This window comes from Polyodon spathula, chromosome 27 (assembly GCF_017654505.1).
Source record: "Polyodon spathula isolate WHYD16114869_AA chromosome 27, ASM1765450v1, whole genome shotgun sequence".
Taxonomy (NCBI): domain Eukaryota; kingdom Metazoa; phylum Chordata; class Actinopteri; order Acipenseriformes; family Polyodontidae; genus Polyodon; species Polyodon spathula.
The window spans coordinates 5,262,840-5,278,002 of record NC_054560.1 but is presented as its reverse complement, the minus strand read 5'-3'; the positions used below and the strand labels follow the sequence as shown (position 1 = coordinate 5,278,002).

General features: G+C 40.9%; 1 protein-coding gene across 24 annotated transcripts in view; it reads left to right on the top strand.

The window, feature by feature from the left end:
• The window catches only part of LOC121301331 (receptor-type tyrosine-protein phosphatase S-like), a 131,073-nt gene extending 119,130 nt beyond the window's left edge, over positions 1 to 11,943 (top strand). For all 24 annotated transcript variants that reach the window (XM_041230626.1, XM_041230634.1, XM_041230625.1 and 21 more), the window contains 9 exons: positions 917 to 1,036; positions 2,080 to 2,234; positions 2,421 to 2,706; positions 3,649 to 3,827; positions 3,914 to 4,040; positions 5,123 to 5,248; positions 7,966 to 8,120; positions 8,565 to 8,700; positions 9,372 to 11,943. In XM_041230626.1, coding sequence (XP_041086560.1) covers positions 917 to 1,036; positions 2,080 to 2,234; positions 2,421 to 2,706; positions 3,649 to 3,827; positions 3,914 to 4,040; positions 5,123 to 5,248; positions 7,966 to 8,120; positions 8,565 to 8,700; positions 9,372 to 9,440 — 1,353 coding nt within the window. In that variant the 3' untranslated portion in view covers positions 9,441 to 11,943. The remainder of the gene's footprint in view (positions 1 to 916; positions 1,037 to 2,079; positions 2,235 to 2,420; positions 2,707 to 3,648; positions 3,828 to 3,913; positions 4,041 to 5,122; positions 5,249 to 7,965; positions 8,121 to 8,564; positions 8,701 to 9,371) is intronic.
• Positions 11,944 to 15,163: the final 3,220 nt, after the last annotated feature.

The following is a 15,163-nucleotide window of genomic DNA, read 5'->3' as shown; positions in this document are numbered from 1 at the left end:
CGGCTCTGGCTGTAAATAAAGCAAACAAATAGAAACGCATCAAGGAATCCTGAGCCCATTGTCACGCTTGTCCGGGGCTCAAACTAGACGCTCGGAATGTGTAGGAGTGCCCGCTGAGCGTTTCAGTAATCTCATTTTATAATAAATAGGAAAGATCTCATTTCTGCAAGTCATTAATGCCTGGAGGAGCAGCTGAAGCTAAGCCCGTCATGGAAAGTACTGTCATCTGGAATCTTCCTCAGCTTATTATCTAATGTACTCTTATCCCCTCCTGTCAAAGATACTGCTCCTAGGGGGGGAAAAATGCAGTTACTCATTTTAATTGCCTTATTTAGTTTTTGCAAATGTAAGAGTTGTGCTATACTTGCTTCTGCAAATTACTGTATTGCCCACGGCACATTTACTTCTCCCAGAAGCCATAATAGTAGTACAATATTTCATGCAAGATTTCTGTGGCCAAAAGTTTTGCATCATCTAGAATTTTAGGACTGAGACATTGAAAAAAAAAAAAAAAAAAAAGTATTATTTAGTTTATTTCACGTCATGTAATCAAAGCAACTACAAAATGACACACAAGTCTACTGGAAGCCATAATAGTAGTACAGTAGGGTTACATGTTAGATTTCAAAAATGTCACATTTTTCCATTTGTTCAGTGTGAGGAAAACTACAAAGCGTTATGTAATTCAAAATGTTGACGTAAAATTATTCAGTAGACTTTATGAAGCAAAATTAGTTAATTCTATAGGGTATAACTGCAAACAACCCTTGCTTAGATGCAAGGGATGCTTTTGTTGAGTTAAAAGCGTTTTTACATATATTCAACATTTTTTATTTATTTATTTATTTTTTTATTTTTTTTTAAACACAAAAAGCGGGACTGATATTAATTTAACTTGACCTTCTCTTTCTTACAGATCAAATGTGACCAGTACTGGCCTGGTCGAGGCACAGAAACCTATGGGATGACCCAGGTGACGCTCCTAGACACCACTGAGCTTGCCACCTTCTGTGTCCGTACATTCTCCCTGCACAAGGTAAATACAGCCACGCCAAGGTTTGGTGCTCCTCTATTTCCACTCATCTGGAGATCATTGTAAAACCTGAAATGGATCAAGCTGGAACTGAACAGGATTCTTAATCCCATCCCTGCAGTCTGCATGCATCGAGTTCTCTGCAGTGTATTCAGAAGGAGCCGCAGAATGGCTTTAGCAGATTGGTGCATTCTAATGTCCTCATGAAACACTACTGACCTTGAGAGCAATCCAATCTCTTCAGCCGCTCTAATGATCACGACACGGAAGCCAGCTCAAAGAGGCTAATAAATTCTGTTTTCTTAAGAGGTGCTTGCATCAAATTAACTTTTTTTTTGTACTCGGTCTACCACGGCGACCGCCTGCCAAAGAAAGGCACTTAGCTAAATAAGCAGAAGAAATGTTTGCGCACATAATAGGGGTACCTGCATCGCCTGTCTAGTGATATTAAAAACAACAGAGCTTTCAGAAAGGCCTTAACAATTCTGAACACGTTCAAGTTCTCTCCAGAATAGCTGACGTTTTAACTTCCAATCGCAGCTCGAGGTGCCAGTTCATCAGGCAATACAATCTTCTTAATGGCTGAGTTTGCAAAGTGGATGGGGTTGTCTGTGTAATGTTGTGCAAGTTGAGCTTTGCCATGGTTTTAATGTTTTAAATTGACGCCTTGCTTTTGTTTTATCTGCTCGTTGAAGCGTTTAATCAACCTCTGTTTCTCATTTTGACCTTGTTTGACTTGGACCACTTGGGTTTTGTATCTGCCCGGTTCATGCACTGCAGTACAATACAGTATATGTAGAATTGCTGATAACCACCACAACATCTAAAAGTGGTCCTTTATATACTGGAAATAAACTGGATGGGTGGGACCGCTTTACTACAACTTTTGTAACCGTGAAGATGCGTTCTGCAATATACCCAGTGGTGAACCACGAGCTGTGCAGTTTATAACACAGGCAGTAAGCAAGCTGCATCGACCATAACAGACCAGATCTTCACCTTCGATACATGTGGTATAAAACATTTCATTTTTCCCGGTGTTCCAGAATGGCTCCAGTGAGAAAAGGGAAGTACGGCAGTTCCAGTTCACAGCCTGGCCGGATCACGGCGTTCCCGAGTATCCCACCCCATTCCTGGCGTTCCTGCGTCGAGTGAAAACCTGCAACCCCCCAGACGCTGGGCCAATCATCGTCCACTGCAGGTGAGAGCAAAAAAAGTATTCCCAATGAAACACGAGCGTTGCGGTGGCAATGTGGAGAACAGTTGACTGGGTAAAGCTGTAACAGCCTGTGGGATTATTCAGTAGGTCGTACTTACCCGGGGCTGACCATGTGCTAGCCTGGGCCTTGCTCCCAGCATGCCTCATGCTGTACGGTTTCTCCCGCAGCGCTGGGGTGGGGCGCACTGGCTGCTTCATCGTCATCGATGCCATGCTGGAGCGCATCAAGCACGAGAAGACGGTGGACATCTACGGTCACGTGACCCTGATGAGGTCACAGCGGAACTACATGGTGCAGACGGAGGACCAGTACAGCTTCATTCACGACTCCCTCCTGGAAGCAGTGGCTTGTGGGAACACAGAGGTAGCGGCTCGGAGCCTCTACACCTACATCCAGAAGCTGTCACAGATCGAGACTGGGGAGCATGTCACCGGCATGGAGCTGGAATTCAAGGTGGGGGCATTCCAACTTGGTTTTCTTGCTATTTCATTTCTTAATTGTTTAATATCATATTGGTGTAGTATTCTCCTGTATTGCTTTTTTTTCTGTTTAGATAATTGCTGTTAGGCTTACAATCTTTTTCCAGCTGGATCTGTGATGTACGGTGGTTTTGATTCCCATTTACTGTCACAGTTGCAGCGAGGGCAGAAATGATAGTTGCACACTCCCGGTGGCCATGTCTAACACAGTCTTACTTCAGAAATGCATCTTGACATCAGTTTGTAAACCTGGTAGATAATGGACTTAGCAGAATGTTTTTGCATCGTCGAATTCAACTGGCAAAAGAAGCTGAAAGAAATATTTTCAAAGAGATTTTGCAATTTTTTTTTAAAAACCTGTTAAGCTTGTCCCAGACAATCATTCTCAATAAGAAACCTTACAGGCACAAATTGCTGAAGTAGAGAGAGCTGATAGTTTGAGAAAATGCCTCCTTGTGAAAAATCTGAGATGCTGATCTGAAGACTATCTAGAAATGTGGTTCATTTAATAGAATGACTATCCTCAGGTCTGAAAAAATTCAGCCAAAGAATTGAAAGCCTGAAAGATGCAGAAGGGATAATATACTCCTTATTCATCCATGTATAAGAGCCGAAGTCAAGGGACAGTTTATTCAGACAACTGACCTAAAAACAGCATTTTTATTTGGGTCTTTTGTACAAGATCCCCTTCAGCAGATTTGAGTCAACTTTACAGTTCTTTGTTTGTGTGTTTTGATACAGGAGTCGATAAATGACCCAGCTGTGAAAGCAATGATATCAAAACAATACCCACAATAGTGTTGAAAAAAGACATTTTACGGAGACCAGCAGCGACAGTTTTGAAACAAATCCAGCATGGGTTCTTTCCAGCGCATCAGTGCTTTATTTATTGATCTTTCTCCTGTACCCACTGCAGCGCCTTGCCAATTCGAAAGCCCACACGTCCAGGTTCATAAGTGCCAACCTTCCCTGCAACAAATTCAAGAACCGCCTGGTCAACATCATGCCCTACGAGACGACCAGGGTGTGCCTACAACCAATTCGAGGGGTGGAGGGCTCGGACTACATCAACGCCAGCTTCATCGACGGCTACAGGTAACCACCACCACCCCCCCACCCCCACCCCCCTTGTCGAAATGCTGTTTCAGCAGCCTGAAATCTAACCTCATCCTTTTTCACAGGCAACAAAAAGCCTACATTGCCACGCAAGGACCATTGGCAGAAACGACAGAGGACTTCTGGAGGATGTTGTGGGAAAACAACTCCACCATCGTGGTGATGCTGACTAAACTACGAGAAATGGGGAGGGTGAGACACGTTTTCAAGCTTTTTATCCCTGTTTTATCATTTCTTTTGCTGGATCACTTAGGCTGCTTGACATGAAATCTTTTCATTTTTAAAGCGAGTCTCAAGATGCTAAAGATGCTTTTAGAGGGCATCTACCGTAGGATAATGACCACTCTTCTTAAGACTATGCACAAGGTTTATTATATTCCATAAAGATCTACTTAAACTATTCTAAGTTACTGACTGAAAGGAAAATCGTAAAATGCTGTCAATGCTGCGTTTCAAGCCGTAACCAAGTACATTTTTTATTATTATCTTTTTTTATATTTTAGCAAACGCATTGGACAAAATCAGTGATTAAAAAACGTAAAGTAATCCAAGCCCACTTTAAAGGCTTAATACAATATCTGAATGTCTTGTGGCACAGAAATGACTAAAAAACGCTTCTCCTTTAAATGATAGAATGTCATTTCCTTGCTGAGGAAAGCAAGCCACAGAGGGCACTTCTGCCTCTGTAATCATTTAAATTTCAGTTCACAAAGCAGGAATGGTTTCTCTGTGGCACTCTGCACAGGCTGAGGAACTGCTCGGGGGGTCATGGGGTCATGCACAGTTATTAATGCAACCCGCTGTTGCCATGGCAGCCAGAAGATGAGAATTAATGATTAATTTCAACGTCCCGGTGTCAGCAGCTAAGTGAGAGAGAGCGGGGCAGGACTGAGAGCGATGGGAAGGGTGGGGCTCATTGGAAACGGGGAAAGTAGTTTGTATCCGGGGACACTGGATGGGATGGGATACCATGAAGGATATTTAATGCAGGAGAGGCCGAACAAGCTGCTGCGTCAAAAGTCCTCAAGTTTTGTTCAGTTCAGTGACAGTAGATTTTACCCTGGCAGTTTGCAATGCCGAATTTGGTTGTTTTTATTTTCTATTAAGTAAACGTCTATTTACAAAACCTACCCTTGAATTCAGTTTTTATCTGCTAAAAGCACAGCAGCACCATAATTTATATTGAATCCATATTCAGCAAATTTAAAATGTGTCCTTCTGCTTATTATTTATTTATTTTTATTCAGATTTTTTTTATTTCTCTGTGCCCACAGGAAAAGTGCCACCAGTACTGGCCAGCAGAGCGCTCTGCCCGGTACCAGTACTTCGTGGTGGATCCAATGGCTGAATACAACATGCCCCAGTATATCCTGAGGGAGTTCAAGGTCACCGATGCCAGGGTGAGTTCAGGCCTTCATAAACACAACCCAAACCGAGCCTCACTGTGGCCTGCAATGTGTCAGGTTCAGTACATCTCTTTCAGACCACTTTCTGTATTCCTTCCACAAAATGTTAAAAGAACCATTTTTTGCCTCCGTTAGGAAACCGTTTTTCAACCTAAAGGATTTTAAACCAAAGCTGTTATTCATGGGCGCAAATTAAAAGAAATTCATAAATAATTATAAGTATAAACATTTAAGTATGTGCATTTAAAATATGGCTGTTTTGGGTAAATGGTGACTTTTGTTTTATAACTAATTTAATTACAACGCAGACGACAGTCGCCTCTCTCGCTTATCTGTCTTCGTCTCCTGTGTTCTTGGAAACAGTGGTTGCCATGGAGACACTTCGATGACATCATCACAGCCGCCCCTCACCGTACCCTAAATGCTGTGCATCAGTTTTAACAGCTTATGGTGGCTTTTTTTTTTTTTGTTTGTTTGTTTAGTTTTTTTTCAATATACAGTGTGCAGTTCCCCTGGGTCTCCCAGCCTTGCATTAAACCGCTCAGCCCACTGCTTTCCCAATCCCCACTGGGGGACTTACAGAAGAGCGCTCGTGGAAATAGCTGCTCTATCTCCAGGCTGTCTCACAGCAGATAAGCCCCTCAGATCTGCTCTGGCTACGAGGTGACCCACTGGGCTCTTACTCAGTTCCGTAGTAGAGTCATCGAGAGGTACCTGTTAAATGATGAAGTTATCAGGAGACTTTCTTAAGGAATTAAAAAAAAAAAAAAAAAAAAAATTATAATCCCAAGTTGTTAGACTTGAACGTGAGTGTGAGTTTTAATCATTTTTAAATGTAGCTGTTGGAAACCGTTAACTCAGTATTGCCCGGCTGTGATACCAAAGCCAGTTACTTTATATCGCTCAGTTGGTGTAGAAGTAGCTGATGCCAAGCTATGGTATTCATTCTGGCTGCAATGAAACCCTTCACGTTGTATCAATGAAGAGACTAACAAGCACTTTCATAGATTTTGGACACCAGCTGCTCGCTACGTTTTGCTTTGAAAGCAGCGTGGGATGCTTGCACATGAACAGTGCTTTTAGAAACATGACACAGTGTGTTGTTGTAGACCGTGTAATGGTTGGCTATCTAGGCAAATGCGTAATCTACCATATTTAATTGTCACCAATCTGCTACTAGGACATACTCATTTTTCTATATGCAACACCTCTACACCCTATATATATATATATATATATATATATATATATATATATATATATATATATATATATACACACACACACACACACACACACACACAGGGAATAATAATAAAATTGACCAATCACATTGTTAATTGATTAAATTGCACCCAATAATTAAATATATTGCACACCATTGTTATATATTGCATTGCAGATTATATTGCATTCAGATAGGTTATTAACCCTAATTAAGTGTGCAGATAGATAGATAGTATGCACGCTTAATGAACTTGTTACACGTATTGCACATAAGTAGCTAATTAAATATGTTGCACATAGTAAGTTTAGCATAGAATAGATTAGTTAACCATCAATTAAATAAACAAATAAATAACAAAGCTATCTAATGATTTTTCTCAAACCACCCATTTAAATCACAAGCAGCATTTAAATTTACATATATATTAAACACACGCACTCTTTGTACGATGTGCAAGATTTCTGATACTAGGTTAAGAACAGACTTGTATTGTCAGTTTCTCAAGTCTTTTTGCACTGAAACTTTTCGCTTTTGTTCTTGTTTTGCTTCGCTGGTACAAGTAGGCATGTATGCATGGGCTTGTCTGCCTCCTCATTTGAAGCCAGTTTGTTTTATCGATTTTGTTGAAGATTATTCAATTTGCCACTGTCTCGGAAAAAAGATTTTTTTTCATGCCCTCTGCCCTATTGATTGCTCCTCTTTTACTTACTCACTTAAAGTATCTGAGTGGAGTGCAGGTTAATCAACACGCCGGAAACACACAAAAATAAAACGCATGTCTTCGTGAGTCACCTGTTACATTATACAGAAATAAAAAGACTACACGCTACACAGACTTAATGATCCAGTAGGATTCTTAATAGCACAACTGGGGACTTTTTAAAAGGCGCAGTGACCTATAACCTTTTAACATAGCTGTTTGCATATATTTCTATCCATATCTTCTTCAAAAAAATACCGGGTAAAACTTCTAAGAAATACTTTGACAAGGTTGTCAAGCTTATTAGTGTGTGTTGGTGTAGGGTGTCATTTATCAATGGTTATCAATAAAGAATGATTCCTTATTGAACCTTAACAAGGTGACTGTAATTTGATTTCAAAGCACAAAGCTGTGTCAGGCAGGTTTCAAGCAGGAACCTTGTGGCCCTAGGGCTACCTTTGGGGCCAGCTTTCTGCAGCTATTGACGGCCAAACCATGGAAAAGTGTGTTAAACAAAAAGAAAAGTCTGGGGGTGCTTTATTGTAAAACTGAGCATGGTGCAGGGTTAATACTTTATATTGTAATCCAATAACAAGGTAGGAGACATTTTTCCTCCATGATTGCCCGTGTGTTTCCAGCAGATAACCACCGATCATTTTAGTACCTGATTTCAACAAGGTAGTCGCCAGGACGTAATGTAATGCTGTCTTTTTGAAACTGCTTCAAATGGAATTGCTAAAAGCGCACGTGTTCACAGAGCCTCCCTTCTTCTTGTCTCTCCAGGATGGGCAGTCTCGAACAGTACGGCAGTTCCAGTTTACAGACTGGCCCGAGCAGGGTGTGCCAAAATCGGGAGAGGGCTTCATCGACTTCATCGGCCAGGTGCACAAAACCAAGGAGCAGTTTGGACAGGATGGGCCTATCTCTGTGCATTGCAGGTACAGAGGAGCACAGGAGAGAGCTGTCCCACACAACGCAGCCCAGCTTTCTCATATTCTTATTAACTAGGCTGGCACATCTTCCTGGTGTACGTGTATAATGTAGCACTAGTTATTGCAGAGGTAAAGGCCGCACTCAGTTACTTCTCCCTTTGGGAGCACATCGGCCACACCTGGCAGGTCATCAGAGGGACTTGGAGCTTGTCTCAAGCAGTGTCTGTCTTGTGCCTATATTTGTATGCCTTCATGAAGCTGTGAGCTATAAGCTTGGTGTGTTACCAGCTGGTTATTGTTAACTTGCTGATTGTATTCAACAGCAGTATTCCCTGTAAGCAGGGCGCTTTGGATAAAAGCGTCTGTTAAATAATTAAATAACACAATTAAATATGTGAGGAAGAAAGACCCCTTGCTGGAGCTCTGTTAACCATGCCCGTTGTGTTTCAGCGCTGGAGTCGGCCGGACTGGCGTGTTCATCACTCTCAGTATAGTCCTGGAGAGGATGCGCTACGAGGGGGTGGTGGACATCTTCCAGACAGTCAAGATGCTGAGGACACAGCGGCCAGCCATGGTGCAGACAGAGGTGAGTGACCATCAGGGCTGACCACTCTTCAGGTCACAAACGTGCCTTCAAACCCCTACAAAGCGTGCCCCTAAGAAATCCATGCATAGTACAGATAAAGCCGTCTTCAAGACTGTAACCTACAGTGTTGACGTCTTTTGATTAGGTTCAGCAGTTCTACTTCATCAGATGTGTGTAAGTATGTTAACATTCCCCAGATGCAGCTAGGAAACCTTCTTGAAACCTTCTTGGCAAATGGCCGTACTCCTGTTGCTACTTGCAGCAGACGGAGGTTATTAATTAAGGGAGTGGCAACCAAGGATTTAAAAATGTAGAAAAGGTGCCAGAGATGCAGTAGGATTGGGCAACTCAATCAGTGAAGGGCCAGTGAAACCTTCACTCGGCTCCCAAAGTTGTAAATGATTTTGTTTTATCTGTTAACCCTGTTGCAGAACATCCCTGAAGGATCTCCCACCATTGATCTGGTTATCTGAAGTGTTGAACCGCAGCACAATAAAAAAGGGGGTCCCAGTTTTAATTTGATTTAAGTAATAAAATAAAATGAGTTAGCTCTTGGTTAGATATGTAGCTGGTATTTCAACATGGGCGTCTAGAAGTCATTTTGGGTGTAGAGGTCTCAACAGTCTCATTTAAGTGTTGCTTTTTCTTCTTCTCTCTTTTGTATTCCTCAGGACGAGTACCAGTTCTGCTATCAAGCAGGTCTGGAGTATCTAGGAAGCTTCGATCACTATGCAACGTAAAATGTCATTGTGACACTAATTCTGCTGTCCTTCCCCAGTCTCTGCTGAGCCGTAGAACCATGTTTGAAATTAAACGAAACAAAAACAAAACAACAAACCATTTATTTGAGCAAAGGACAGCAATTGCAGGGAGGGGAGGAAGGAATTTCATGGAACACACAGGCCCCCCTCAGGAATAACCTGGATATTGAAGGCGGCGGCTCAGGTTTCTGGTGGGACCTATTTATGTGTCGGACTGCTTATCTTACCTCAAGTGTTCAAAAGTGGAGGACATTATAAATATTTTGTGGACATCTATTAAAACAAAACAACAATTAAAAAAAACAAAAAAAAGCAGAAAACAAAAAAAAAAATCTAAACGTGGCTTCGTTTTGATGTTGAAGAAGGGAGAAGTGAAATACAAACCATTTAAAATATATTAAAGAATACATTAATAAGGGAGCCTGTTCTGGTTACTCATTCATTGTGGAATTTGGTTCATTTTTCAGATAAAACAAAAAAGGCGAAATGGTCGAATAGAGGGGTCGCGTGTCTCCAGGGAGACTCCTCACAGGTCCGAGAGACGTGGGGAACCCCAAAAAAACAGCGGCTTTGGAAGAATCCAGCTAGAATCGGACCCTTGAATTAACGTTCAATATTTCGTCTTGGACAGCCCATAAGTAAATAACAATATACAAAGCTTTGAATCTAACCACAGATCTCAAGGTTACGATCTAGACAGCCTGCTTATATTGCCTACTTTATTTATGAGCTGTCTGAGAGCGTGTTTGAACACAAAGCACTTTAGCTTCAACCCCAGAATGTCAAGTATCCATTAATTGTGTATGCAGAAAAAATATGTATGTTTGCCCGAATATACATACAGTACATGCTAAAAGAACCAGGCTGTGATTTATTCCAGCATTTCGATTGCCTTCAAGAACAGCCTAGTATAGTGTGCATGATTATCTGATGAGTGTATGCACTGTATACGTGAATTTATAGAGTGTGAGTATGTTTGTATGTTTTTAAACATACAGCACATACATTCTCATAATACATGTATAAATACATACATACATCATACAGTACAGTATATGCGTTATTTGAGGTAATACAAGATCCAGAACAGCAATAATATCTCTTGACCTTAAGAGCTTGTAATGTTAACCAGATTTAAAACAAAAACCTTACTCTACAGTCCTGGTTTATAAAGAGAGAGAACTTGCCTATGCAAGATGTTTCTGAGATGCAAAAAAAAGTAATACAACATTCTGCTTTCCAGTAAGTTGTGTTTAACTTCTACTAATAGGGTTCCAGGCTGTCAATATGCTGTATAATGTATGTATCTTAAAGGCAGGATTGTGATGACGCTGTTGTGTGGGGCGTTAACAGGGAAATGCAGCCAACTGCTAAGAAACAAAATCCAGAGCAGGCTTCGTTTTGTTTGGGGTTACCAGGCACTGTTGAGGCTGTTTTTAGGGAGTTGCCCCAATTTCCTGGGCTGTTTCATTGCCCCACACAACACATTCTCTGTGTTTTGAAATAGCAATTGACCAGCTGCGAGACGGAAGGGTACGTACTGGAAAAACACTTCCTTCACAACATAAAGAGGTCAGTGATGACCGTCCTGAGTTCGAAATCCCAAAGGGGAAGTCCACTAAAACAGAGCTTGACCATGTTGGTGACCCATGTATAAACCTCTAATATGAGGTGTGAGCCTTTGGTGTATTTTCCGTAGCGCATTGCAGCCTCCCCCTTTAAACTCCCACACTCTCTGTAAGAACAGCCCATTGGCACACAGTGAACCTGCTTTACCTGTCAGCTGGGAGCAGTCTGCACCCAGAAAAGCCTTATTGTCAGCGAAACTTCACAATAAGACGTTGTTTGTCTCTTTTTTCATTATTTTTTCCTTTGTTTTTAACAGTTCTATATTTGTTAGCATTTTCAGAAATGTACACGCTAAGAAGCTGCTTATCTGTTCATATTGTTTAAAGACGGTCTATTTTTTCACTGTAGAAATGTTGTGTAACTGGCTATATATAATCATCCAATGCAATGTTACTATGAATTGTTTATTATTATATTTTTTTTTTTACCATTCTAAATGTATTCTATTTTATTGTAACCTTGGGAGATATGTTTCGTTAATTGCTACCAATGGGAAGAGCTGTGTCGATAGCATTGTTTATTTTTTACAAAAGTAGTGTAATTGGTCTGCTAAATAATGGAAGATAATGAATGATTAGTCAATAACCAATTCATTGTCTATGTACTTGATGAACTAATTATTCAGTATATAGTGAAAATATTCTTGTTTTGTATTTTTATTTTTTTCCTGTAGTTTTTAATTGTACTAATATGGATTAACCATGGGTTTGTGATATACCGACACTTACGTCTGGCCCAATCTAGAATAATCTTAGATTTAAAAAAAAAAAAAAAAAAAAAGGAAAAAAAAATCTACTTGAATGTTTTTGGCCTTTTTAGCTTGAAAATGGATTAAATCTTCTTACATTTCTCATCTTCCGCTTCTATACATATTTGTTATTTCCACTCATTGCAGCAAACGCCGGTCAACTGGGAAAGGGTCCACCACTGTTAACAAGCATTACCCTTTGAAAATAACGGATATGGTATTATTATGTTGTCTGCAGCACCCCCTGCTGTTGGATGGGTGCTACAGCAGTTAGAGATTCACAGTGTGCGTCTCTGCAGTTCTGAATGCTTAAACTGGCCTCCATCTTTCCTGGACTAGGGTCATACCTTCACAGGTTCCATGCAATGACAGACCAAGGGGAAATGGAGGCTAATTAAACCAATCCTTTTTCCACTTCCTAACCCCCAATCTCTGAGAGATGTGGCCCTCCCTTGCTTTTTCCTCAACCATCTGACACCTCTAGTGGTGGCTTCTGGTATCACTATCTCCATTTTGATTTCACTTTGCAAAAGGGCCTACGCATCCATAACGACCCGCCTTTCCTTACTAATCTTTCCAGATTGATTTATTCTGATCCCTAAGCTATGAAGGCCATTTGCCCAGTGCCTATTCAAGACAAGGAGTAAACATTCCTCCAAACCATTTACTAAATCATGAGACAGTGCTGCTAGTTACAGCCCTGGCGACTTACCAAACCATGCAGCTCCAAGGAGCTATTCAAAAGCGAGTCCGCTAACAATTTGGTATTCAGCTATATTTTTATATGATACACATATGGTGTTGTATCAGATATATAAATTGGTCAGTGATTCATCAGCACATCTGTTTTAGCCCTTACAAAAATATATGTTGTATACTTTGTACAGTTTACCGCTATTGTAAGTATACAGCTTTTTAGTTTTTGTACAAGGACACAGGATTGACGTGTGATTTCAGATCTAGTGAACTCATGTCAGCTGCAGTAAAGACTTTGCTACATGACCAGTTCTTGTCTTGTCCTAGTGCTAGGATTTTGATGCAGCAGTGAAATACAGAGGAAGGCCTTGACTGGACTGCTGCAGAGCCAAGCAAAACCTGCAAGAGTTTCCAAAGCTTGTTAAGCGGTTTATTGTTTATTTTTTGGGTCGTTTTCGTGACTTTGTGAAAGGTGTTATACGGCTTTACGGCTTGCGTTGCAGCCAAACTAACGGGGACGTGCGCTCGATGGGAAGAACGACATCAACGAGAAGCATGAGCCTAGCACCATCAAAACTGTTGCATCTAACGGAAACAACAATTGGTTTAAAACCACTGTGTATGTAGATATGTTGACTTTGTATTAAAGAAAAGGTTGTCTGAAAAGTGGGGCATTAGTGTTGAAGTTTCTCTGTGTCTTTGACTGCAAAATTGGTGTTGGTTGTTTTCTTAGATTTATGTGAATGATGCTTTTGCTTCTAGTGTATGACTTGTCCTGTAAAATTCCTTTAAGTATGCAATTGACCTTATTAAGCTACATAGATGTGGTCTTATGAGAGTCATCAAGGAGGACGTCTAAGGATATTTGTACATCTTAACATCTAGAGAAAATGTTTTTATGAACATTTTATTTGGTTTAGGGTCCTTAAACATTAGCAAAGACCAAAATAATCACGATTTAGTTCTTATTACAAAACTACACTACCATCCAGGGGGAAAATTGTCCCAGTACTTGCTGGAAGCTTTAGGCACAATGCAAGTAACAACAGAGCTACACCTTCACCCAATCCTATTCCATGTTCCCATTCTATTACAAGTCCATATAGTAAGGATCACAAACTGTACAGCAGTTGATAAATGCATTGACAGTTTAATCAACAGTGAACCACATCCATACTCAAACCAGTACCTTCGCAGAAGATCTCAATTTTAATAACCAGAAAGAAGTTCATATGTATTTTCATCTGCAGCAGAGCAATAGCCCTGAAAAATGCTGTGTTTTGGACATTCTTCATTCTGCTTTGCAGGCGATTGCAGCCGAAAATTATTTGAGACACTGCGCTCCGGTACTGTGAGGAACAGGCTTTCCGAAGAGGACAGGATAATAATAATAGCGGCTGTAGGATTTAAGATCTCGCGCTCAGCAGCAGGCTTGTGTCTAGTTTATTCTCCTCTGTGTTTTGGAGAAACAGCAGAGTGTTGTAATGTGTGTCTGCATTGATAACACAAACGGATACGGTCTCATTATGTACTGATACAAACCAGGGAGTGATGCTGCCGTCTAACACAAATATGTAGGCAGTGTGATAAAGCTTGACTGAAATCTCTCCCTTCCACTGAAAATTTTGCAGTCAATTTACCAGGCTTCACCCAGGCTTAAACTGTACATATATTCTTAGAAATACCGAAACATAATTAATTCAATGACTAACGTTTCAACTACATGTCTTCGACAATTAATTTATTATGTTTTTGTTAGTACTGAGTGTTTTAAAATGATTTGTAGTTACAGTTGTGTATAAATACTATGTTATACATACAGCACTATGCTTCACTACACCTTGTTTTTTTTTCCTCAGTGTTCTGCTGTAAAACATTACAAGGGCACACAAATATATTTGTAATGTTTTTTAGTAGTGTTGTGCTGACGCCTCAGAATGCATCAGCTTTTTACTTAACTGAGCCTGTGCAATAGATAAGCTCATTCAGACGGCAGATTAAGTTAATAGCAATTTACTGTAGTGAGTCTCCTCCACGCAACCTTGCAAGAAAGCTGTCTTTCTCTGTTTCCCTGAATCTGGCTGCATCATTTTAACAAATCCTCATGTGCCCCAAATTACTACTTTGCTTGTGTCTGCACGGCTCTGCCTCCTTGCCTCGTGTGCCCGTGCTTTCTCAATGAAGCCCTGTCGAGCCCAGGGATTACAGTCTAGCCAGAGCTTGTTTGAGCGTGGCAGGGGGGTGTATTAAGGTATAATTCCACCTCTTCAGAGAGGCGAGCTGGAGCTGGCAAGCTGTGTAGAGGGGTCCCTCGGCCGCCCAGGCCCCAGCTCATTTCCGTCGCAGAGAGGGGAGCCAGAGCCTCGAAACAACATCCCGCTAGGCAGCAATTTTCAGATTACAGCCTGGCTGAGGCAGCCACCTTCACTGTTCTATGAGATGTATCCAAAGTTACAGGAGTGCTAAACGATTCGGAATACAGTAGATGTTTCAAATGCAATGTTCTAGGTTACACGTTGCTTCCTCGCAGCTAATCGCAATGAACACAGAACATTGAAAGCAGGTCATGGGAGGGAAGGGTGATATAATCAAGGCTTTGCGATTTTATATTCTTACTTCTTATCAGTAT